At 43.3% G+C, this 23,602-nt stretch overlaps 1 protein-coding gene across 4 annotated transcripts in view; it reads left to right on the top strand.

Annotated features, from left to right (window-relative positions):
• AP4B1 (adaptor related protein complex 4 subunit beta 1) overlaps window positions 1–23,602 on the top strand; it is a 44,093-nt gene that overhangs the window by 9,725 nt on the left and 10,766 nt on the right. For all 4 annotated transcript variants that reach the window (XM_073587065.1, XM_073587066.1, XM_073587067.1 and 1 more), the window contains 4 exons: window positions 39–169; window positions 1,997–2,144; window positions 14,988–15,484; window positions 19,040–19,123. In XM_073587065.1, coding sequence (XP_073443166.1) covers window positions 39–169; window positions 1,997–2,144; window positions 14,988–15,484; window positions 19,040–19,123 — 860 coding nt within the window. The remainder of the gene's footprint in view (window positions 1–38; window positions 170–1,996; window positions 2,145–14,987; window positions 15,485–19,039; window positions 19,124–23,602) is intronic.

Here is a 23,602-nt window from a genome sequence, read left to right as displayed (position 1 = left end):
GCTTTTTATTTTTTACCATAATATCTGATCTCTCTCAGGATGCCAGGAATCCAGGAGTACATCCAGCAGCCTGTTCAGAATGGACTACGAGACAAAGCTTCCTATGTGAGGAGAGTGGCAGTGCTGGGGTGTGCGAAAATGCAGAGGCAGCAGTGGGATGTGGAGATTGGTAAGAATTTTGTCACATTTGTTAGTTATTTTCTAGAATTAATATATCACTGTTTATAGCTATAATGTACTGGCCACTGTGCTCTTCAACCTGGAAAATGGCTAATTTCACTGATTGTTGATTTAACCCTTGGTTTGCTCCCTGTGAGTATGACATAAGTATTGATAAGTAAGTACTGGTACAATACTCGTCTGGACTCTTCTTTTAAGGGATCAAAGGGGTAATGTTTTTCCTTGTGGAAAGTGGCATGCCTAGCCTGGCATGCCAATGTAAGGAGGCTAAGGGTATGTGCACAGGTTGCAGATTTGTGTGCAGATCTGCAGGGGATTTGGCCATGCGGATCCGCTGCAGATTCACTAGTGATGTACAGTACTATGTTATCCTTATGGGGAAAAAAAACGCTGTGCACATGCTGCGGAAAAATCAGCGCGGAAACGCAGCGGTTTATTTTCCGCAGCATGTAAATTCTTTGTGTGGATTCTGCACCGTTTTTACACCCATTCCATTATAGGAATCCGCAGGTGTAAAAACGCATGCCAAATCCTCAATAAATCCGCAGTAAAAACGCGGGTATTTTGACCTGCGGATTCTGCAGATTCCGCGCGGAAAAATCCACACACGAATCCACAACGTGTGCACATACCCTTATAAGCCTTGCAATGCTCCTCTGAGAATAAATATTCTATTTGTCTCTACAGAGAGGAAGAGGACTTTAACACTAGAGCCACTTTTTGAAAGTAGCAATTCTAAAAGTTACTAATGACCTTTCAACAAATCTTGCCATATGACTTAAGATAAAAAAATAACCTGGCTTGGCTTTGGTTTGGCTTTTATCCTAAGTCATATGGCATGGCTCGTTAAAGCTTCGACAGTGACTTTTAAGATTGCTACTTCCAACAGGTGGCACTAGAATTAAAGTCCTGCTCCTCTCCAAAGAGGCAATTTGCATTTCTGTTTTTAATTTAGTCACTGTTTGGCACGACTGACTACTAGCAATAAGTATGCACCTATGGCCTGCTCTGTGAGGATAATGGGTCCATCATGGAATTGACAGATAGCACAGGTGACGTGAGACATTGCTCAGTAGGATGAGAGACTACTTACTATAACTGAGTAAAAGAATAGACCCCCAAACTAGATAATGTACTGTTGAAGACTGTGATAGGCATTATGGGGGTCCCAACTGAGCGTCATTGGAAGTATTAAAAAAGTTACAGTCGGAGGTGAGCGATACATTTATGACATTTTCACAATGAATCAGAAAGTGGACAGCCCATTTAATAAAATAGGAAGCAAGCAACGTCAAAGTTTTCATGTCCTTTGCGTACGGTATGTTTTTTTTTCTTTATATCTTTTCTAGCTGTCACTGAGGTTGAGCACTTACTTGTTTTATTATTTCTTTGTATATGAACAATGAATAACTGCAAAATTACAAGTTACTAATATCTGCAAAGTGAAAATAAAAAAGCAGACAGATGATTATAATGATTCAACCATGATGTGCATACAGCTTCTATGCAAACCTGTGTGGTAAAGGTTGATTCAGCTTCCGTCAGTCCTGCTCCTGACCACAGTAGAAGCGTCTGTGGTCAGCTCAGTATAGTTCGCACTCAGTATGTTACATACTTCTGGCAAGACTTCTGAGCTGCATTTTCCCAGAAATCATGGCATTGACAGCCATGTAAATAGCATTATAAAAAATGTGGAAGAAGAGTATGTTTCACAGCAATCACATAATGAACTCCGAACTTGCTTGACCACAAGCTTTTTGGAGTCCTAAAACTTTATATTTACATTCTGAACTGTGTGGGAGTTTTTCTTTTTTAGATGGAGCTATTGTGAATGAGTTGTACAGTCTTCTGCGAGACCCAGACCCAATTGTGTTAGTGAACAGTTTGCGAGCTCTAGAAGAAATCCTGAGAGGAGAAGGTGGAGTTGTTATCAACAAGCCCATTGCTCATCATCTGCTGAATAGGTATTTGCCTTTTCCAGTTTTATTCTTACTACTACTATTGTTCACATCTCATGGTCAGGGGCCATCTTATATAGAGTGCTACCCCTAAACTTGAAAATGCTGACAGATCCATAAATGTCCTATAAAATAAGTAAGGCCGGGATCACACATGTGAGAAACTCTGATGAGTCTCGCATCTTAATACCCTGCACTGCTGCCGTCACTTGGGAGCGGAGCGTGCAGCTGCATGTATTTCTATGCAGCCACGTTCTCAGGTCCCGAGTGCCGGCGGCAGTGCGGGTACTAAGATGCGAGACTTGTCTGAGTTTCTCGCATGTGTGATCCCGGCCTAAGGATTGCAGTGGTCCTATCCATCCTACCACTAAGCACCACCATTTGAACAGAGTACAGCCCAAAAACCTTTTTTCTGCAATCATAACCTGGTGGTTCCAAAGATGACACCGGATTTCTATGATCTTGTAATCATAGTACTACACAAACCACTGTAAAATCACCACCCATGTGAATTTATTAAGTTGCTATAGTTTAGATGCTTGTTGGACAGATTTGTAAGCAATTTTGCAAAGTATTGTTACCTTGTTTTCATCTATAGAGTGGTGGGCAAATTGATTATGTGAATTTCAAAAGTCTAGTTACACCATGTCTGCATAACGTCAGCTTTATTATGCATTGTATTGTTCAGCCATGATTTCTGAATTATTTTCTACATGCACATAATCCAGGTAGTATATTTCCAGAATCTCATTTTGCAAACTTGCTGTCTACCTTAAAAGGGATGTCTGTATCAAAAATGAGAAGCAAATAAGCATTAGTTACCGATTGAAGCACCTGTCGATGTGGTGCCATCTACCATGGTACATCTTCTGAAGCTAGTGATTATCTACAGTGGACACGTGTTGTAGATGAGACAATGCCACTTCAGTTAACATCCAAGAGAAAAGCAATACAGTAGCAATGAGCACACCTATAATAATTTAAATTTTATTAGAAAGACAATTCAAGCGAGAAGCATTAAAACACTTAAAAGCAGCAATAAACACAAATGTCCACTGGATATAGTGAAAAAGTAACCAATGAGCTCCAAGGTATGAATTATATATATGGGACCCAAAGAAGCAGGAGGACAAGGAGGCAGTCAGCACCCATACTGCTGAAGAACTGCTACCAGACTCTCATGCAGGACAACTATGAAGTTGTACATAAAAAAGTGTTTTGCCCACAAAAGAACACTTCAGTATGCAATCACAATCATCTTAAATGGAGAAAAAGAAGTGTTGTAGTGAAGAAGAAAAGGAAAATGGTGGTCTTGGGGGATTCCCTACTGAGAGGAGCAGAAGCCACTATCTGTCGACCAAACATCACCTTACGAGACATGTGCTGTCTTCCAGGTGCCCAAATCAAAGATGTGTCTGATGGGGTATCAATGCAAACAATCAAAATTGCTGTCCACCCAGTCAGCGTAGGGCATTAACGTTAATTACAATTAGCCACCTGATCCCTAACTAAAGACTGTTAAAAATTAACTTTTAAGTAACTATTTAAAGAATAAAATTAAAAGATACGACAGCCAGTGTGTATAAAGGGACATCGGGATATAACCCCTTTTCCGCTATGCTCGCAATATAGTAATTCCCCATATCCCACACTAGTGAAAATTGATAAATTTTAGTTTGGTGCGGCCAGTACCAACTGCTTAAGCCTCTGTCCCCTGATGACCCCAGATCTCTGGTGAAATATGTTGGGGAGGCTTTAGTTTTTACTAGCTTCAGTCAGTCTGTTATTGGCAACAATAGTAGAAGAGGGCATTTGGTAGTGGCCGCACTAAGCTAATATTTTTAAATTTTCACCAGTGTGGAATATAGGGAATTACTACATTATGAGCATAGTGGAAAAAGGGTTATATCCCGATGTCCCCTTATACACACTGGCTGTCGTATCTTTGAATCTTATTCTTTAAATAGTTCATGAAAAGTTATTTTTTAACCTTCTTTAGTTAGGGATCAGTTGCTTTCATTAGCAAATCGTAATTGATGGGGTATCAAGATTCTTTAATGCTACAGACGACAACACATAGGAACAAATGACACAGAAAAAAAGAGCCTGGAAACAATATGCAGAAACTTTGAAGACCTAGGCCGGAAAGTGAAGGAACTGGGAGCTCAGGTCATCTTCTCATCCATCCTTCTAATGGATTTACATGGAACAAGGAGAGTGAACAGGATTCTATAGGTGAACAACTGGCTATATTGATGGTGCCGTCGGCAGCGTTTTGGGTTTCTTTACCATGGAGTGAATTACTTGTATGATAAAGCCCTTGCTAAAGATGGGTTGCATCTTACAAAACAGGAAAACACATATTTGATAAGACGCCTTGCTACACTCATCAGGAGAGATTCAACCCCTTTACCCCCAAGGGTGGTTTGCATGTTAATGACCTGGCCAATTTTTACAATTCTGAGCACTGTCCCTTATGAGGTAGTAACTCTGGAATGCTTCCATGGATCCTGGTTATTCTGACATTGTTTCTCGTGACATATTGTACTTCATGATAGTAGTAAAATTTCTTTGATATGACTTGCACTTATTTTGAAAATTTCGCAATTTTCCATCTTTGAATTTTCATGCCCTTAAATCACAGAGATATGTCACACAATATGCTTAATAAGTAACACTCCCACATGTCTACTTTACATCAGCACAATTTTGGAACCAAAATTTTTTTCTGTTAGGAAGTTAAAAGTTGAACAGCGATTTTTCTCATTTTTACAACAAAATTTACAAAACCATTTTTTTAGAGACCACAACACATTTGAAGTCACTTTGAGGGGTCTATATGATAGAAAATACCCAAAAGTGACACCATTCTAAAAGCTGCACCCCTCAAGGTGCTCAAAACCACATTCAAGAAGTTTATTAACCCTTCAGGTGCTTCACAGGAATTTTTGGAATGTTTAAAAAAAACGAACATTTAACTTTTTTCACAAAAAAATTACTTCCAATTTGTTTTATTTTACCAAGGTTAACAGGAGAAATTGGACCACAAAACTTGTTGTACAATTTGTCCTGAGTATGCTGATACCTCATATATGCAGGTAAACCACTGCTTGGGCGCATGGCAGAGCTCGGAAGGGAAGGTGCGCCGTTTTACTTTTCAGTGCAAATTTGGCTGGAATTGAGATCAGACGCCATGTCGTGTTTGGAGAGCCCCTGATGTGCCTAAACAGTAGAAACCCCCCATTTCTAACTCCAACCCTAACCACAACACACCCCTAACCCTAATCTCAACCCTAAGCATAACCCTAACACACTCTAATCCCAACCCTAACCCTTATCCCAACCGTAACCATAATCCTAACTTTAGCCCCAACCCTAACCCTAATTTTAGCCCTAGCCCTAACCATAGCCCCAACCCTAGCCCTAACTCTATCCCTATTGGGAAAATGGAAATAAATACATTTTTTTATTTTATTATTTTTAACCTAATGAAGGGGGTGATAACGGGGGGTTTGATTTACTATTTATTGCGGGTTTTTCTGTTTGGCTGCTGTCACACACTAAAAGACGCTTTTTATTGTAAAAGTAGTTTTTGCATCACCACATTTTGAGAGCTATAATTTTTCCATATTTTGACCCACAGAGTCGTGTGAGGTCTTGTTTTTTTGCGGGACGAGTTGACGTTTTTATTGGTACCATTTTCGGGCACGTGACATTTTTTGATCGCTTTTTATTCCGTTTTTTGGGAGGCCGAATGAGCAAAAACCAGCAATTCTTGAATTTATTTTGGGGTGGGGGGGGCATTTATACCGCTTCGCGTGTAGTAAAATTGATAAAGCAGTTTTATTCTTCGGGTTAGTACGATTACAGCGATACCTCAATTTTATAATTTTTTAATGTTTTGGCTCTTTTATACAATAAAAGCTATTTTGTATAAAAAATAATTATTTTTGCATCCCTTTATTCTAAAAGCTATAACTTCTTTATTTTTCCGGTGATGGAGCTATATGGTGGCTTGTTTCTTGTGGGACAAGATGACGTTTTCAGTGGTACCATGTTTATTTTTATTCGTCTTTTTGATCATGTGTTATTCCACTTTTTGTTCGGCGGTATGATGATAAGGCATTGTTTTTTTCCTTGTTTTTTTTCTTTTTTTAAAATGGTGTTCACTAAAGGGGTTAACTAGTGGGACAGTTTTATAGGTCGGGTCGTTACGGACTCGGCTATTCTAAATATGTGTACTTTTATTGTTTGGATTTTTTTATTTAAATATTTATTTATTGATGGAATAAATGTTGATTTTTTTTTTTTTTTTTTTATTATTTTTTATTTTTTAAAATATTTTTACAATTATTTAAAAAATTTTTTTTATTTAATTCTTACTTTTACACTGTGTCCCACTATGGGATACTCATTTTGTGCAGGCTGATCGCTTCTGTAGCATGCAGATCAGCATTCTATAGAAGCTGTCAGCGCTGCAGCTTCTATAACACTAACCTGAGAGACTTCCTGACATGCCCTAGGTTAGATTTCAGAATGGCAGATTTTTAATGGACTCCAAAAGAAGGTAGGAAATGTCCAAAGGCTGAATGTTCTAAAGGACAGAAATGTCCAAGAAGGATGAGAGATATTGCTAAATGAAATTCTCACTGCACAATCCTGAAAAGAAGGAACAATTGGAAGCAGAGACCAAGATGGATGAACACAGAACTTAAACATACAAAACCTACAAAAGACAAAATGAAAAAAACCCTGCTGTAATTAAATAAGTAAAAAGCAAAAATGCATTTAACCCCTTCCTGACATCCGACGTACTGTCCCGTCCACGGTACCCGGGCCCGTATGACCGTGGACGGGATAGTACGTCTACCGCGATCAGCGGCGCCCACGTGGGGGCCCGGGTGATTATCACAGCTGACACCCGGCACTATGTGTCAGGGGCGGTCACGGACCGCCCCCGACACGTTAACCCCTTGCACACCGCGATCAAACATGATCGCGGTGTACCGGGAGTTAAAGGGAAGCATCGGCAGGGAGGGGGCTCCCTCCGTGCTTCCCTGAGCCCCCCACGGCAGCGCAATGTGCAGCGCTGCTGCGGGGGGCTCCTATCCTCCAGGCCCCCGAATCCAAGATGGCGACGGGGGCCTTCGGGGACCTGAGGAAGCTGGCTTCCTCAGTGTCTGCAAAGCGCAGGCAAGAGGAAGTCTTCTTCAATGCCTGTGACAGATTGCTGATCTGTCACAGTGATCTGTGATGTGACAGATCAGCGATCTGTCACAGGACAGTGATGTCCCACCTGGGACTATGTAATAAAGTAAAAAAAAATGTAAAAATAAATTTAAAAAAATCGCCAAATAAATTAGAAGAAAAAAAAAAAATATTCCCCCAATAAATCCATTTTTTGGAAATAATAATAAAAAAAAAAAACAATAAAAGTACACATATTAGGTATCGCCGCGTCCGTAATGACCCGCCCTATAAAACTGTCCCATTAGTTAACCCTTTTAGCGAACCCCTTAAAAAATAAAAATAAAAAACGAAGCAAAAAATAATGATTATCATACCGCCAAACAAAAAGTGTAATAACGCGCGATCAAAATGATGCATATAAATATCCATGGTACCGCTGAAAACGTCATCTTGTCCCGCAAAAAACGAGCCACCATACAGCATCATCAGCGAAAAAATAAATAAAAAAGTTATAGCTCACAGAATAAAGCGATGCAAAAATAATTATTTTTTATATAAAATAGTTTTCATTGCATAAAACCGACAAAAACATAAAAAAACGACCTAAATGAGGTATCGCTGTAACCGTACTGACCCGAAGAATAAAACCGCTTTATCAATTTTACCGCACGCGGAACGGTGTAAACGCACCCCCCCAAAAGAAATTCATGAAACGCTGGTTTTTGTTCATTCTGCGTCCCAAAAATAGGAATAAAAAGCGATCAAAAAATGTCACGTGCCCGAAAATGGTACCAATAAAAACGTCAACTCGTCCCGCAAAAAATAAGACCTCACATGACTCGGTGGGTCAAAATATGGAAAAATTATAGCTCTCAATATGTGGTGATGCAAAAACTATTTTACAATAAAAAGCGTCTTTTAGCGTGTGACAGCCGCCAAACATAAAAACCGCCATAAATAGTAAGTCAAACCCCCCGTTATCACCCCCTTAGGGAAAAATAATAAAACTAAAAAAAAAGTATTTATCTCCATTTTCCCGTTAGGGTAAGGCTGTGTGCACACGCTGCGGATTAGGTGCGGATTCATCCGCGCGGATTTTGTAAAATCCGCAGGTGAAACCGCAGGTCAAAAGACCTGCGGTTTTACCTGCGGATTGCTCTGCGGTTTTGTCCTGCGGTTTTTCATCTCCTCAATAGAGGAGATGGCAAACCGCAGGAGAATCTGCAGAAAGAATTGACATGTCAATTCTTTCTGCAGATTGAAAACCGCAGATAATCCGCGCGGAAAATTCCGCACCGTCTGCACTGCGGTTTTTGATTCCCATAAGGAATCATGGTACTGTACACCGCAGCAAAAACTGCTGCTGGTCTGCAGCGGCCAAAACTGCTGCGGAACCGCAGCAAAATCCGCAGCGTGTGCACACAGCCCTAGGGTTAGGGCTAGGGTTAGGGCTAGGGTTAGGGCTCAGATTAGGGTTAGGGGTGTGTTGGGTTTAGGGTTGGAGTTATAATTGGGGGTTTCCACTGTTTGGGCACATCAGGGGCTCTCCAAATGCAACATGGCGTCTGATCTCAATTCCAGCCAATTCTGAGTTGAAAAAGTCAAATGGTGCTCCTTCCCTTCCAAGCTCTGCCATGCGCCCAAACAGTGTTTTACCCCCACATGTAGGGTATCAGCCTACTCAGGACAAATTGCAAAACAATTTTTGGGGTCCAATTTCTCCTGTTACCCTTAGGAAAATAAAAAATTGGGGGCAAAAATATCATTTTTGTGGAAAAAAATGATTTTTTTATTTTCACGTCCGAGTGTTATAAACTTCTGTGAAGCACTTGGGGGTTCAAAGTGCTCACCACACATCTAGATAAGTTCCGTGGGGGTCTATTGTCCAAAATGGGGTCACTTGTGGGGAGTTTCAATAGTTTTGGTACATCAGGGGCTCTCCAAACGCACATGACACCCGCAGACCATTCCATCAAAGTCTGCATTCCAAAACGTCACTGCTTCCCTTCCGAGCCCCGACGTGTGTCCATACAGTAGTTTTCTCCCACATATGGGGTGTCAGCGTACTCAGGCCAATTTGGACAACAACTTTTGGGGTCCAATTTCTCCTGTTACCCTTGGGAAAATGAAAAAATTGGGGACTAATTGATCATGTTTCTGGAAAAAATACGATTTTTTTATTTTCATGCCCTGGCATTATAAACTTTAGTGAAGCCCTTGGGGGTTCAAAGTGCTCACCTCACATCTAGATAAGTTCCTTAGTGGGTCTAGTTTTCAAAATGGGGTCATTTGTAGGGGGTTTCCACTGTTTAGGTACATTAGGGGCTCTCCAAAGGCAACATGACACCCGCAGACCATTCCATCAAAGTCTGCATTCCAAAACGTCACTACTTCCCTTCCGAGCCCCGACGTGTGCCCATACAGTAGTTTTCTCCCACATATGGGGTATCAGCATACTCAGGACAAATTGGACAACAACTTTTAAGGTCCAATTTCTCCTGGTACCCTTGGGAAAATAAAAAAATGGTGACTAAAAGATCATGTTTGTGGAAAAAATACGAATTTTTTATTTTCACGCCCGGGCGTTATAAACTTCTGTGAAGCACTGGGGGGTTCAAAGTGCTCACCACACATCTAGATAAGTTCCTTGGGGGGTCTAGTTTCCAAAATGGTGTCATTTGTGGGGGGTTTCCACTGTTTTGGTACATCAGGGGTTTTCCAAACGCGACATGGTGTCCGATCTCAATTCCAGCCCAAAACGTCAAATGGCGCTGCTTCCCTTCCGAGCTCTGCCATGCGCCCAAATAGTGGTTTACCCCCACATGTGGGGTATCAGCGTACTCAGGACAAATTGCACAATAACTTTTAGGGTCCTGTTACCCTTGGAAAAATAAGAATTGAGGGTGAAAAGATCATTTTTGTGGAAAAAATATGATTTTTTAATTGTATGGCTTTATGTTATAAACTTCTGTGAAGCCCATGGGGGTTCAAAGTTCTCACCACACATCTAGATAAGTTCCTTAGGGGGTCTAGTTTCCAAAATGGTGTCATTTGTGGGGGGTTTCCACTGTTTTGGTACATCAGGGGTATTCCAAACGCGACATGGTGTCCGATCTCAATTCCAGCCCAAAACGTCAAATGGCGCTGCTTCCCTTCCGAGCTCTGCCATGCGCCCAAATAGTGGTTTACCCCCACATGTGGGGTATCAGCGTACTCAGGACAAATTGCACAATAACTTTTAGGGTCCTGTTACCCTTGGGAAAATAAAAATTGGGGTGAAAAGATCATTTTTGTGGAAAAAATATGATTTTTTAATTGTACCGCTTTACGTTATAAACTTTTCTAAAGCCCTTGTGGGTTCAAAGTTCTCACCACATATCTAGATAAGTTCCTTGGGGGGTCTAGTTTCCAAAATGGGGTCACTTGTAGGGGGTTTCCACTGTTTAGGTGCATCAGGGACTCTCCAAACGTGACATGGCGTCCAATCTGAATTCCAGCCAATTTTGCATTGAAAAAGTCAAACGGCGCTCCTTCCATTCTGAGCTCTGCCATGCTCCGAAACAGTCGTTCCCCCCCACATATCAGGTATCTGCGTACTCAGGACAAATTGCACAATAACTTTTGCAGTCCAATTTCTCCTGTTACCCTTGGTAAAATAAAAAAAATTGAACCTGAATTATTTTTTTTATGAAAAAAAGTTAGATGTTCATTTTTTTTAAATATTCAAAAAAATTCCTGTGACGCACCTAAAGGGTTAATAAACTTCTTGAATGTGGTTTTGAGCACCTTAAGGGGTTCAGTTTTTAGAATGGTGTCACTTTTGGGTATTTTCTATCATATAGACCCCTCAAAGTGGCTTCAAATGTGATGTGGTCCTAAAAATAAAATGGTGTTGTAAAAATGAGAAATCGCTGGTCAACTTTTAACCCTTATAACTTCCTAACAAAAAAAAATTTTGGTTCCAAAATTGTGCTGATGTAAAGTAAACATGTGGGAAATGTTACTTATCAAGTTTTTTGTGTGCCGTATCTCTGTGATTTAAGGGCATTTTCACAAATAAACGCAAGTTATTTGAATGAAATTTTACCACTAACATGAAGTACAATATGTCATGAGAAAACAATGTCAGAATCACCGGGATCCATGGAAGCGTTCCAGAGTTATGACCTCATAAATGTACAGTGGTCAGAATTGTAAAAATTGGCCCGGTCATGAACGTGCAAACCACCCTTGGGGGTGAAGGGGTTAAATCATACAGAGTTCTTAGTAATACTGTATTTGATCAAACATAGCATAAAAGCCGTCCCACCATCGACAAGGTGACTCTGTGGTCAGGGCGGTCCTACACTGTCTAATATTAAAAACCTTATGTGTCAAAGTTGACGTCTGTGTGAATAAGAGCAGACAAGGACCGGGTCCCAACCACCGGACACCGGTCAGGGGAAGCCTTTAAATACAATTTCCAGCTCAGGAGAGGGAGGCCACACCCCAGCTTGCACAGAATGCAAAAATACAAAGAAAAAACACAAAAATTGAGCTTGGTTTGAGTTGGTACACATGCAGCATATAAATGCATGTTCACATGGCCAAAAAGCATACAAAACCTACAAAAGACAAAATGCATAAGTAGGTGGACCTAAACGGAAGAAGTGTGGAAGTGGGCAGAGCTTCAGGGAGGAAGTACGCAACCCTCCGCAGACCCCCGGTACGCTAATATGAACCTAGCCTAACAGTGTGATTCAGCTGCAAAAAAACAACAACACAGTTTTGGGATGTGTTAAGAGTCGCATAGAGTCTTGATCACATGAAGTAATTATCCCACTCTACTCCTTCTGGGTCAGATACTGAGTCCAGTTCTGGGCACCACATTTTAAAAAAGACATTGAAAAACTGGAGCAAGTTCAGAGAGAAAACTACCAGGATGGTGAGCAGACTGCAAACTATATTCTACGAGGAACAGTAAAAGGTTCTTGGAATGTTTAGCTTGAAAAAAAGAAGGCTAAGAGGGGACTTAATAGCTGTCTACAAATATCTGAAGGGATGTCACAGTATAGAGGGATCATCCTTAATCTCATTTGCACATGGAAACACAAGAAGCAATGGAATTAAACTGAAAGGGAGAAGATACAGATTAGATATTAGATAATACTTTTTGACACTGAGGGTGATCAATTAGCGATACAGGCTGCCATGAGACGTGGTGAGACCTGGTTCAATGGAAGTCTTCAAACAGAGGCTGGACAGACATCAGTCTGAGATGGTTTAGTGTATCCTGCGCTGCATTGAGCAGTAGTTGGACACGATGACCCTGGAAGTCCCTTCCAACTCTAACATTCTATGATACAGAATGACATGAACTGACATTACAAATGCTGCTAAACAGGCTATGTATACAGATGTCATGTAAAATAAGAGCAAGAGCCAATGAGAAAACATGTGATAGCTTGTATCAAAAGAAGATTAGTATGCAGAACAATAATGTAAAAAGACCAAATAAGGTAATAATAAAATATAATACCCTATATAACATTCAGTGAACCAGTATACCAAGCAAGTATATAGGCTGTGAGGGTGAGATGACCAAAAAATGACCTTAAAAATGTCAATGGGTGCAAAGTAAGCCCATATATAAAGGAAGCGTCAAGAAATGTGAAATCAAGCCAAATAGGCAACCACAAAGTATACCATCTATTTAAGTGGAAGCATAGCCTGAATGTCAGGAAAAGAGAGACCCAAATATACCATCTAAATAAGTGAAAGCATAGACTAGATGTCAGTGAGAGACAGACCCCACGTTTATCACTCCATATTGCAGCTTCATCTAGGGAAGTTTGAAAGAGATAAAAAAAAAAAAAAGAGGACAAATGCTTCTGTATTTGTATTGTCTTTCTAAGGCCAGGTTCACATAGCGTTAATGCAGTCCATTCAACGCATAACGTTGACGGACTGCATTAACGCTACTTCCATAACGCGATCTCGTTATATGATACCGCTAGCGGAGCCTCTCCATCTGCGCTAGCAGTGACGGACAGAATGACGGCACATCGCTAATGCATGCCGATTATGGCATGCGTTAGCGATGCGCTCATCTATAAGCAGTGTATGGTTGCGTTAATGCCGCTATGTAACGGATGCGTTAAATGCACCCCCTAAACGCTATGTGAACCCAGCCTAATACAATTACAATTTTTTAGGTGTGCTCATTGCTACTTTATTACTTTCTTCTTGGTTGTTTTCTGGTCTTGATACGTTGATGTAGCACTCTTATTTACTATTTTGGCTGTGCACCCTATTTTCTCTTTAATGCCACTGCAGTTCTGACAGCAAAGGAACTTAAGGAACAGTGGAGAAGTGATGTTGGAGCTACAGAGGCTTCAACTGGTATGTGTTGCTTATTTTGTTATTTTGAAGCATTATTTCCCTTTTCCCCATTTGTTGATTCAAACAGACAATTCCTTTAGGGTGGCCTTACATTTTAGAAAAAGGTCAGTTGATCCCGCTGTTTTTGATAAAACTGTCGCACCATGTAATATGTATAGGGGTGTTCTGACATTTTCTTTAAGGAGCATGTTGAAGGAAAGGAGGGTTCTAACTGTTTTCGTTCAACACTGCCAAGATAAGAGGTGTCAGCTGTTCACTCCCTTCTCTCCTTTGAGAATACATGTACTCTCATCAAAGGGTGCATGTGTATGGGTTGGATTTGGAAGAATAGCTGTCAACTGCACTGGTGTTAGGCCTCATATCAGACATCCGTGTTGCACCCCTTTTTTCACAGATACAACTGATTATAATCTATGGTGCTATTCACATGTCCGCATTTTTTCACAGTCAATGTTTCCATGCAAAACTCACTAAGGCATGTCGGTTTCTTTCCAATATCACGAGTGAAAAGGGCCAATACAAGTCTATTGGTACATGAAAAACACATATACAGCACACGTATTTAACAATGCAACTGATAGGAGAAGCTTTGTCATTTATTTATTTATCTGTCAGTGAAAAACACTGATGGCAAAAATGGACATATGGACCGTACATTCATAATACACTTATCCAATACACTAGTACCTATTTGTTGTGATTCACGCTAAGTAAATTCAGCAAAATATCAGCTTGCTGCGGCTGCCATGTTTCTGAACTGTAGAGGGCCAATCAAAGGGTTGAAAATCAGAATACTTGCCTCATCTGTTCCGACGCCCAAGCAGTCTGCCGTATGTGTCCTCTGCATCTCTTCTTTTCCCCATTCCTCGTCACATGCCATTGTGACGCACTTCGTGATTTTACAGCAAGTATTGACATCTAAGGCCTTTATTTTTTCGGAAGCCAGGGCCTGGAGTGAAGAGCCAAAAGAGAATATGTGCTACGAGGGCAGGGGAAAATAAGCGGTGCGGAATGAACGGACAGTGAGGTGAGCATTTACATTTTTATTTTTATTTTTTGGACATCCTACTTTTAATATGCTTTGAGTTTTGCAGGGACCCTTAATAAGGAACATTCAATTCACATTGAATATCTTGGCTGTGAATTGTATTTCCTTAAAATTCACATGATGTGCTGAATTCAAATTTTGGCAGATCCACTAGTTTCTACACAGCACACTTACTATTATTACAATGTACGTCTCACTTACTGAAAAATGAAATTTGACGTGTTGTTTAGGATGGCTGATTTGGATCAGTGGGGACAGAGCGAAGTTTTAACATTTCTTCTGCGCTACAAACCACGGAGTGAAGAGGAGGTATTTGATATACTGAACATATTGGACAACTATCTAAAGAGCACTCACATCAGTGTGGTCATGGGAGCCACCAAACTCTTCCTGACTTTAGCGAAAGACTTTCCTCATGTACAGTCAGACGTTCTTGTCAGACTGAAAGGTCCACTGCTTGCCGCCTGTACTTCAGAGAGTCGAGAGATGTGCTTTGCTGCATTATGTCACGTTAGAGAGATCCTCCGTAGCTTGCCAGGACATTTTAGTAACCATTACAAGAAGTTTTTCTGTTCTTATAATGATCCTCATTACATCAAAACCCAGAAGATAGACATCCTTTGTGAACTGGTCAACGATGAAAATGTGCACAGCATATTGGAAGAACTTCGTGTCTGCTGCACTGATGTATCAACACAGCTTGGCCACACTGCGGTTTTTGCAATAGGTAACTATACCAGGAAGACTGGATTTTGAAAACACTAAGCTAGTTTTTTATTCCAAGCACGCTACAAATATATAAGTATGCTACTTCCTTAGAAGATGATACATTTTAATGGCTAAACGAAAATATTGCAACAAATGGTAAGCTTTCCAGACTACTTGGGTCTCGTCCTAATTGCATGTAGATATATGAATTATGCCTGATGAAGATGTCTGAGTACTCTGATGAGCTTGGTATTTGTTGGAAGTTTTTCCTTTAACCATTTTTAAAATGTTTTTTAAAGAAGCATACCTCCCCATCAAAGTTTTTATCCTCCTAATGTATTGCAGTCATCATCTATATATATATATATATATATATATATATATATATATATAACGCCTTATTGTGTCTGTCTGTAACCGAAATCGCGGGCCGCCGATTGGTCGCGGCCACCAGGCCCCCGCCAGGCCGCAACCAATCAGCGACAGGCGCAGGCCTTAATCTGTAAAAAAAGAGAATTCAAATTAAAAAAAGTTATTCTCACCTTCCGACGGCCTCCTGTCTTCTTTCCACGCGCCCGGCCCTCGCGTTCCCAGTAATGCTTTGTGGCTTAGACCACTGATGACGTCACTCTCGCGAGAGCGAGAAAGAAGACCGACGTCATCAGCGGTCTAAGCCGCAAAGCATTACAGGGAACGCGAGGCCGGGCACGTGGAAAGAAGACAGGAGGCCGTCGGAAGGTGAGAATAACTTTTTTAAATTTTTTAATATTATTTTTGTACAGGGCCGCTGCAGTGATTGGTCACGGCTACAGGGCCGCGTTGCTGATTGGTCGCGGACAGAGGGCCGCGACGCTGATTGGTCGTGGCTACACGGAAAGGGGGGTGAGGGGACCATGCATACCAGGAAAGGAGGGTGAGGGGACCATGCATACCAGGAAAGGGGAGTGAGGGAACCATGCATACCAGGATTGGGGGTGAGGGGACCATGCATACCAGGATTGGGGGGTGAGGGGACCATGCATACCAGGATTGGGGGGTGAGGAGACCATGCATGCCAGGATAGGGGGTTGAGCGGACCATGCATACCAGGATAGGGGGGTGAGGGGACCATGCATACCACGAAAGGGGGTGAGGGGACCATGCATACCAGAAAGGGGGGTGAGGGGACCATGAATACCAGGAAAGGGGGTGAGGGGACCATGCATATCAGGTTTGGGGGTGAGGGGACCATGCATACCAGGATTGGGGGGTGAGAGGACTATGCATACCAGGACTGGGGGGTGAGGGGACCATGTATACCCCAAAAGGGGCGTAAGAGGACCATGCATACCAGGATTTGGGGGTGAGGGGACCATGCATACCAGGAAAGGGGGGTGAGGGGACCATGCATACCAGGAAAGGGGGGTGAGGGGACCATGCATACCAGGAAAGGGGGGTGAGGGGACCATGCATACCAGGATAGGGGGTGAGGGGACCATGCATAGCACGAAAGGGGGGTGAGGGGACCATGCATACCAAGAAAGGGGGGGTGAGGGGACCATGCATACCAGGAAAGGGGGGTGACGGTGAGCATACATACCAGGATTGGGGGGTGAGAGGACCATGCATACCAAGAAAGGGGGGTGAGGGGACCATGCATACCAGGATAGGGGGGTGAGGGGACCATGCATACCAGGATTGGGGGGTGAGAGGACCATGCATACCAGGACTGGGGGGTGAGGGGACCATGCATACCCCAAAAGGAGGGTAAGAGGACCATGCATACCAGGATTGGGGGGTGAGGGGACCATGTATATCAGGAAAGGGGGGTGAGGGGACCATTCATACCAGGATAGGGGGGTGAGGGGACCATGCATACCAGGAAAGGGGGGTGAGGATACCATGCATACCAGGATTGGGGGGTGAGGGGACCATACGTACCAGGAAAGGGGGGTGACGGTGAGCATACATACCAGGATTGGGGTGTGAGAGGACCATGCATACCAGCAAAGGGGGGTAAGGGGACCATGCATACCAGGATAGGGGGGTGAGGGGACCATGCATACCAGGATAGGGGGGTGAGGGGACCATGCATACCAGGATTGGGGGGTGAGAGGACCATGCATACCAGGATTGGGGGGTGAGGGGGCCATGCATACCCCGAAAGGGGGGGTAAGAGGACCATGCATACCAGGAAAGAGAGGTGAGAGGACCATGCATACCAGGATTGGGGGTTGAGAGGACCACGCATTCCAGGATTGGGGGGTCAGGGGACCATGCATACCTGGATAGGGGGTTGAGGGGTAGCATGCATATCAGAATTGGGGGTGAGAGAACCATACATATCAGGATTGGAGGGTGCATTATTGCATTATTATTAAATCTTCAAAAATAAACTGCATATATATTCTAGAATACCCGATGCGTTAGAATCAGGCCACCATCTAGTATTATATAACTGTGCACTTACAATTGCTCATTTTGTCCTTTTACCCAGCTAATTCTTCTCTTTTCCATTAGGTATCTGACATCACATGATTAAAAATTGACTAGCTGAATCCTTCTAACCTTTATGTAGAATCAAGAGGTCAATTTTCTCTGCACAAGTCATCAGTCACTGCAAAAGCCCCTGGCAGAGGGGAGGAGGAAGCAGCTGGGTCAGGAGTTGCAGACGGGAATGATAAATGCAGAGACAAGAGACCTCCTGTTTCTACAAAGAGAAGAATTATTTGGGTAGAAAGGAAAAATGAGCAGTTGTAAGTACACAGTGCCATATAATATGATGACTGCAATATATTAAGAGGATAAAAACTTTGGTGGGAGTGTTTCTTTTAGCATTTATTGTGCAATAAAAATGACCTGGCAATATGATTCTGACAAGTCACAATTCTGGCGTTTTGCTTTTTTACTGAATGTTTTTTTTTTTTTTTTTCTAAATATAGTCTATTATATCTTTACTTTTAATGAAAGAAAAGGTTGACTCAAATTGTTATATAATAAGAAACTTTTTTTTTTCCATAGTAGTGCAGTGTAAAGAGAGTGAAAATCATGGTCTCCTATAAAGGAGTGCATCCAATGTCGGAAATGTATTGATGGTAAAAAAAAAAATGCTGGTTCATTTCTTGTAAAAACAAATAGCTTTTTAATATGTCTTAATAAAAATAGAAGAACAGAGAGATTTTTTTTTTTTAATTTTGTTGGTTACTGCTCGTAGCCATAGTTACCAGCCACCACTGCAGTTTATCAGTAGTGGTGCTGTAGATATTGAAATGCAGCTCTGAGGCTGACAGGATCCAGCCAGCTTCAGTGTTCTTGCGCCCCTCTGATACCTCATTGTCGAAGCTGCGTCTGCTGGCAGCATCGGAGGGCGCACAATTCACGCCAAACCGTCAGTCTTCAGGAGCACATTGCCTCCAGCAACTAGGCAGCCCGTAGTCAGAAGAGTGCAGCGCTTCACAATCCCTTTAAAGAACAGTGGATACTTTGTAGTACTGTACATGTAAAAGAGTTGGCCAAAGAAAACTTCAGTTTAATGACAATTTCTTCTAGCATGCACATAGGGCCCCTCTAATTATACGTTTTTGATTATTTTTAGGCCGCATTGCAAGAACATATAGTGAAAAATGTGTGAAAATCTTAGCTGGGTTACTTGAGTACAAACAAGAGCATATAACATCAGGTAAGTTTCTTCATTGTAAAATAAAATCCTGGACTCTTCCCCAAGATTTTGTGATATGAGGTGGGCCACTTATTTCTTATAGCTAAGGCTGGTTTCACATTTGCGTTTTTTAGCGCTGGAAAAAAACGCATATGTGCGCATGCGTTTTTTCCCCTATATTTAACATGGGTGCGCATACCTGCGCGCTGGTAAGCGCATGTATGCAATTTTCATGCGCTGCGTTTTTTTGGGGTGTGCGTTTGTATTTTCCAGACGCAGCATGTTGCATTTTTTGGCCCTGCAAAAAAGCGCATGCGCACATATGCGCACGTTTTGCGCTAAAAATGGCCATTATAGCCTATGGATGCGCATATGTGCGCACTGGCATGCTCATGTATGCGTTTTTTTGCACATGCGTTTTTTTTTGATAACCATGGAATTTAGGGGTTTGGGTTAGAGTTAGGGTTAGTTAAGGGGGTTTAGGGTTAGGGTCAGGGTCAGGGTTGGGGTTTGGGTCAGGGTTAGGGTTAAGTATGGTTTGGTTAAGGGTTAGGGTCAGGGTTAGGGTCAGGGTTAGGGTTAAGTATGGTTTGGTTAAGGGTTAGGGTCAGGGTTAGGGTCAGGGTTAGGGTTAAGTATGGTTTGGTTAAGGGTTAGGGTCAGGGTTAGGGTCAGGGTTAGAGTTAGGGTTAGGGTCAGGGTTAGGGTCAGGGTTAGGGTTAAGTATGGTTTGGTTAAGGGTTAGGGTCAGGGTTAGGGTTAAGTATGGTTTGGTTAAGGGTTAGGGTCAGGGTTAGGGTCAGGGTTAGGGTTAAGTATGGTTTGGTTAAGGGTTAGGGTCAGGGTTAGGGTCCGGGTTAGGGTTAAGTATGGTTTGGTTAAGGGTTAGGGTCAGGGTTAGGGTCAGGGTTAGGGTTAGGGTTAGTTAGGGTTTAGGGTTTGGGTTAGGGTTAAGTATGATTTGGTTAAGGGTTAGGGTCAGGGTTAGGGTTAGGGTCAGGGTTAGGGTTAGTAAAGTCATGGTTTGGGTTAGTGTGAGGGGCCACCTAATGTTGGAAAAAAACGCAAACGCGGTAAAAACGCACTAAAAACGCATACAAACGCATAAAAACGCTGCGTTTTTTTCATGCATGCTCATAAAAATGCTTGAAAAAAACGCAGCAGTTGTATGCTTTTGTATGCGTTTTTTCAATGCGTTTTTTTGCGGGAAAAACGCGCTGCAAAAAAAAGCAAGTGTGAAACTAGCCTAACAGAGTTAGTGTCAGCACAGAATGACTGTTACAACCAAGTACAGAGATGTTCTTTGCATCATGGTGTGGCCAAACATATGTAAGAGTTCCCTGCAGTCTGCTTATTGTCACCTACCTATATTCCATCTATCTCAGCCCTTCTCTGACTCTAAAAAGCCAGAGCTGTCTATGAAGGAGGAAGGGGTTGGGGTTTTGTGGAAGATAGAGGGAAAACAAATAGGTGCACGCCAAGGGTCACTGAGCGCTCGTGCTTGGTTTGATCAGTTATTCTGTGCTGGTAGACTCTCTTTAAATAGTTTTTAACAATAGTAAATAGAACTAGTGCTCCAAATACTAATATTAACTGAGAGAAGATATTAAAACTGTATAGGAGATGAGGGATCCTGCAGCTGCTAAAGATAAAAATGTAGGCTAAAATATTTTTTTATTTATATGCTGTAAAATACATAGGAAGGATTGAAAATAGAAACACTTGTTTTACACATTTTGTTTTTTCCGCTAATAACCCCTTCACGACCTTTGATGTGTATGTGATCTGTTCCCGCACTTGATGGCTGATTTAATCAGCCATCATGTGCTTTTGACAGCCATGGGAGGAGAGGTGTTGCGTTTGCATCTGTTAACCTGTGTAAATCCCGCTGTCAGTCACTGACAGTGGGATTTTCACACATGCCAGCCAGAAGCACATCATTAATCCAACCCCTGTCACGTGAACGTGGAGCACTGATGGGTTGTCATGACAGCCAGGAGTCTGCTGATGACACCCGTTCCTGTCATTGCAAATCTCATGTGAGCGCCCGTGGTTGACGTTTATAGGACATCATCATTTCTGCTATACAGTACATAGCAGTGCTGAGTCACTACTACGTATTGTGCAGGCGATTGGATGATAGCAGCTTCAAGCCTCCTGAGTGAACTATTGAAGTCAGTAAAAAGTGTGAAAAAAAAAAAAGTTTTAGAAATATGAAAAAAGGATCACCCCTTTTTGCCCCATTGAAGATAAAACAAAAAATTAAAAAATACACATATTTAGTATCCCTGCGTCCACAAATGGGGAGGAAAAAACAAAACACAAAACAAAAAATTGCAAGATCATGAAGAGGTTAAAAATGTGTTTCTCCTTTGTCTCATTGGGGGACACAGGTACTGTGGGGTGTATGCTACCGCCATCTGGAGGCTGACACTAAGTAAACAAGGTTAGCTCCTCCTCCGCCGTATACACCCTTGCCCCGATTGCGGGCGTAAACCAGTTTTATGCTTAGTGTCCTTTGGAGGCACACATGTCTGGGTTTCTCCAGACTTCTTTTTTTTTTTTTTCTTTTTTTCTATGAAGATAAGACACGGGCGACGGACCCTATTGAAAGGGTCTGATCTCCCCAAACCAACAACGGGCGAGCACGTGTGAATATCGCCTCCACGTATCCTTTCCCGCACCGTGGGACATATCTGGGCCATTTTCCCCAGACTTTTTTTTTTCTCCCTTTTGCTATGAGGATTAGACAAGGGAAACGGATCCTATTGAAAGGGTCCGATTTCCCCAAACCATCAACGGGCGAGCACGTGCGAGTATCCCTCCATGTATCCTCTCCCACGACGGGGGACATGAGGCCGGACTTAGCCCTGACCACCCCTAGGTATGGAAACCATGGGCTGTACAGAGGCTCAAGACAGTCAGAGCGGCCCCCACTGCTCCACCAATGCTAGACGGCGGTGCTGCAAGGCGGCGGATGGTCCCTCTCCTCAGCCCTGGAAGGAGGACGGAGCTAGGGTGCCTGCACCGTCCTGAATATCACCCCCCTTCCCTCTACCTGGAGAAGTCGTCAGCGTCCAGAGGGCATGGATGGGATGTCCTGGGAGGGCCCTGCGGTGTCTAGAGGGCCGGAGCCCTTACCTTCATATGGTCAGCAGGAGTGGACTGACGGGTTCCAGCCTAAGCCCCCTCCCTTCCCTTCCCCCCTGGCGGTGCGCCGTGCCTGACGCCGGGTAACGACGCCCGCTCCGTGGTATGCGGCGGCCTGCCCGCCCGCCGCCAGCCCGTCGCGGGCGGACACTAAAAATCCAGCCCGCGGCTTCGGCCGGTGGTAGGCCGCGGCCGGAAGTCCCGCCCTCCCGGCACGACGTCACTTCCGGCGGCCCGCCCTCCGGAGCCTGGGCGGGCGCCGGATAAATTGAGTCTCCACCTTCGCGTCAGGGTAGGACAATCGAGGAGTGCTTCCCACATCCCTTGCAGTATTGACACCTGGCGGATACAATATGGCTGGGAAGGGAAGACACACACGTTCCTATACGCTGCATGCATCTCCTGTAGGGCCTCGTTTCCGCGGGCGCAGAGCAATAAATTATGCGAAACCTGCAACTCCGAACGCACCCAGGAGCCTCCCCTGCGACAGAGTCCAGTGATCCAAATCCTCCGGAATGGGCCCTAGCACTATCGTAGTCTATGGCATCGCTTACAAAGGCAATCGAGTCTCTTCACGCCCCAGATAGGGGCAAGGATAGTGGCTCGCTGATCTGGGAGGGGTCGTCCACCTCACAAGAGCCTCCATCCTGCAGGGGCCGCTCTCATTCCAGGCAGGCGCAAAGGAAACGAACCCACACAGCGTCTCACGGCCCATCAGGCGCCTCGGCATCCGTGAGTTCGGCATCACGCTCTCCTTCACCAGTTGTCGGGAGCGGGCAGAGTTCAGATTATGACTCTAACGAGCCGCTGGACCTAGATGCCCCGGGGTGTCGAGAAACAGTTGATAGCCTCATCGAAGCTGTGAATCAGACGCTGGGGGTTGAGAATGACGTCACCTTGGCCTCAGGCCATAAGGTATCCTTTAAGCGGGCTAGGCGACCGCATAGAGTGTTTGGCATTCACCCAGAGTTTGAGGACATAGTGCAGCATCACAGGGAAAGGCTGGATAGGCGTTTCTCGGGCCAGAAGACGATAGAGGCGAGATATCCGTTTGCCTCGGAGATCTGTAAGAAATGGGCGGAATCCCCAGTGGTGGATCCACCAGTGTCACGCTTGGTCTCGAAAACCTTGTTATCTGTACCTAGTGGTTCTTCTATTAAGGACCCCACTGATCGGCTCATAGAGAGTTTGGCTCACTCAGTTTTTGAAGCGTCAGGATCAGCACTCTCTCCCTCGTTCGCGGCAACGTGGGTATCCAAGGCCATGATGTCATGGTCAGAGTCATTGAACAAAGTCTTGCAGGATAGAGACCTGCCTACAGAGGTATCAGAGATCGTGAGTCAGATTGCT

This window comes from Dendrobates tinctorius, unplaced genomic scaffold (genome assembly GCF_039654945.1).
Source record: "Dendrobates tinctorius isolate UK_male_01 unplaced genomic scaffold, ASM3965494v1 ptg000098l, whole genome shotgun sequence".
Classification (NCBI taxonomy): Eukaryota; Metazoa; Chordata; class Amphibia; order Anura; family Dendrobatidae; genus Dendrobates; species Dendrobates tinctorius.
This window is presented reverse-complemented; position numbering and strand designations above follow the sequence as displayed.